The sequence below is a fragment of the Pteropus alecto genome, unplaced genomic scaffold (assembly GCF_000325575.1).
Source record: "Pteropus alecto unplaced genomic scaffold, ASM32557v1 scaffold403, whole genome shotgun sequence".
In the NCBI taxonomy this organism is placed as follows: Eukaryota; Metazoa; Chordata; class Mammalia; order Chiroptera; family Pteropodidae; genus Pteropus; species Pteropus alecto.
Genome location: NW_006434097.1, coordinates 424,031 through 425,767, shown reverse-complemented (window position 1 = coordinate 425,767; position 1,737 = coordinate 424,031). Strand labels below are relative to the sequence as shown.

General features: G+C 33.8%; 1 protein-coding gene across 1 annotated transcript; it reads right to left on the bottom strand.

Annotated features, from left to right (window-relative positions):
* Nucleotides 1–455: 455 nt before the first annotated feature.
* On the bottom strand, nucleotides 456–1,401 carry LOC102884906 (uncharacterized protein CXorf21 homolog). The gene has a single exon (XM_006908996.1). The coding sequence runs from the start codon at nucleotides 1,399–1,401 to the stop codon at nucleotides 478–480; it is 924 nt and encodes a 307-aa protein (XP_006909058.1). The 3' UTR covers nucleotides 456–477.
* Between the last annotated feature and the right edge of the window lie 336 nt (nucleotides 1,402–1,737).

Genomic DNA, 1,737 nt, shown 5'->3' with positions numbered 1-1,737 from the left:
AAAATAATTCTGTATGTTGAAAATAAAAATAAGTATGTTTAAGCACTACCGATACGGCTTTAAACATTTTGTGGAGAAATAAATGCTCCTGTCTGATATTGTTTCTAGCTGTTCTTTCAGTAGCTGAGGGCAATAATCCTTTCTTCATCTCACTTTCTTTTATCACTTTTGTGGTAAAACTGATGAATGAAAGGTAACCGATTTGGGCTGCCGGTAGCAATTAGATAAGTACATATGGAATTCACAAACCTGAATGTGGCAATCATTAAAGATGCCAAAATAATTAGAAAATATGATCATGAAACAATTATTAAAACTGTCTCTTAAAATAATGCATACGTGTCTTTGGTCAAATAATTTCTCAAAAGTTAATATCCGTACCCCAAAGGATGCCTGATATGATATGACATGATAAACCACAGTAGACTGTTATTACCCCAGTCTCTTAAGCCAGGCCAACGAACCTACAATTGGTTCCTATAGTAGATGTGATACTAATTCTCTACTTCTCTGGTTTGATATTTGTAGGTTAGGAGTGCTTAATTCAGAACTGTTTTCATGGGAAATGTCACAGAGATTACATACTGCTAAAGAATGTACAAGAGCTTCTCGAGTTTTCGATGTCTCTATGTTATTCTCTTGAGAAATTTGAAGACTAATCTGATTTACATTATTCATAAGCAAATTAGAAGCCATAAGATTGGTTATGGAGAGGCATTTAGTGAGATTTTCTTCCAAAAATTGTTTGTAGAGTTCATCCACCTTTTTTTCCATATAACTATTAAGCATAGAATTAGAGAGGGGCTGCTTATAAAGCAACATACTTTTTTCTCGAATTTCTTCCCCATTCAAAAGTTTTAAGGCAGGTGGTTTCTCTAGAGGCTCAATGATAGGAGAATGACCCAATGGTATATCTACTGAAAGTAAGAGGGGACCATTAAAAGCATCATCACGTATGTGTTCCCCAAAGCAGCCTGAATCATACATGTTCCCCACATGGTCTCCTCCAATATGTAGGTCAGGATAATTCTGGCAAATACTTGTACATGACCATGATTGATATAAATCCAGTTGTCTTTCATCATGTTGTTTTTTCTTTGGAATGAGGTATGCAACAGACACATTTCCTGGAAGAGATGCACTTTTGTATTTTGCTGCAGTTATTTCATCCACAGATTTTATTTTATTTGTATCATTAATTTGCTCTGTTAAACTTTCTTTCACAAACTTATGTTGATTTTCCATTTTATCAGGAGAAAGTGAATTGTCTTCTGTATCTAAAAGCTGCTTTTTCCAAGTTTCCTTTTTATCATTTAAGGTCTTCTTACATGTAAATGGTTTGCAAAATGTATATTTCTGTTCTTTGTATAGAAATTCAATTAAGAAGGCTTCTCCAAGCATTTTACTAGGCCAGGTTTCTAAACAGAAGAATGCAGTATATAGCTGTAATATAAAAGAATTCATTAAGGCAACATATATTAAAGTGTCAAATTAAGATTTATCTTCTATATGAAACACAATTGATCTAGGGAGGCAGTATTTCTCAAAGGATAGAGAATAGGACCAAGAGTAAGGAGACTTGGGTTCTGATTCTTCCATTAACTTTTTACTAACAGGTAATTTATTTACCATTCCTGGGTCTCAATTTTCCTATCAATTAAATGGTGATAATAATACTCCCCTGACTTCTTCACAGGGTTATTGTCAGGATAGTATTATATGGTGTACACACAAGTG

What these genes read in the sequence shown, in the direction of transcription:
- LOC102884906 (XM_006908996.1), bottom strand. Translation starts at nt 1,401, where the DNA reads ATGCTTGGAGAAGCCTTCTTAATTGAATTTCTATACAAAGAACAGAAA.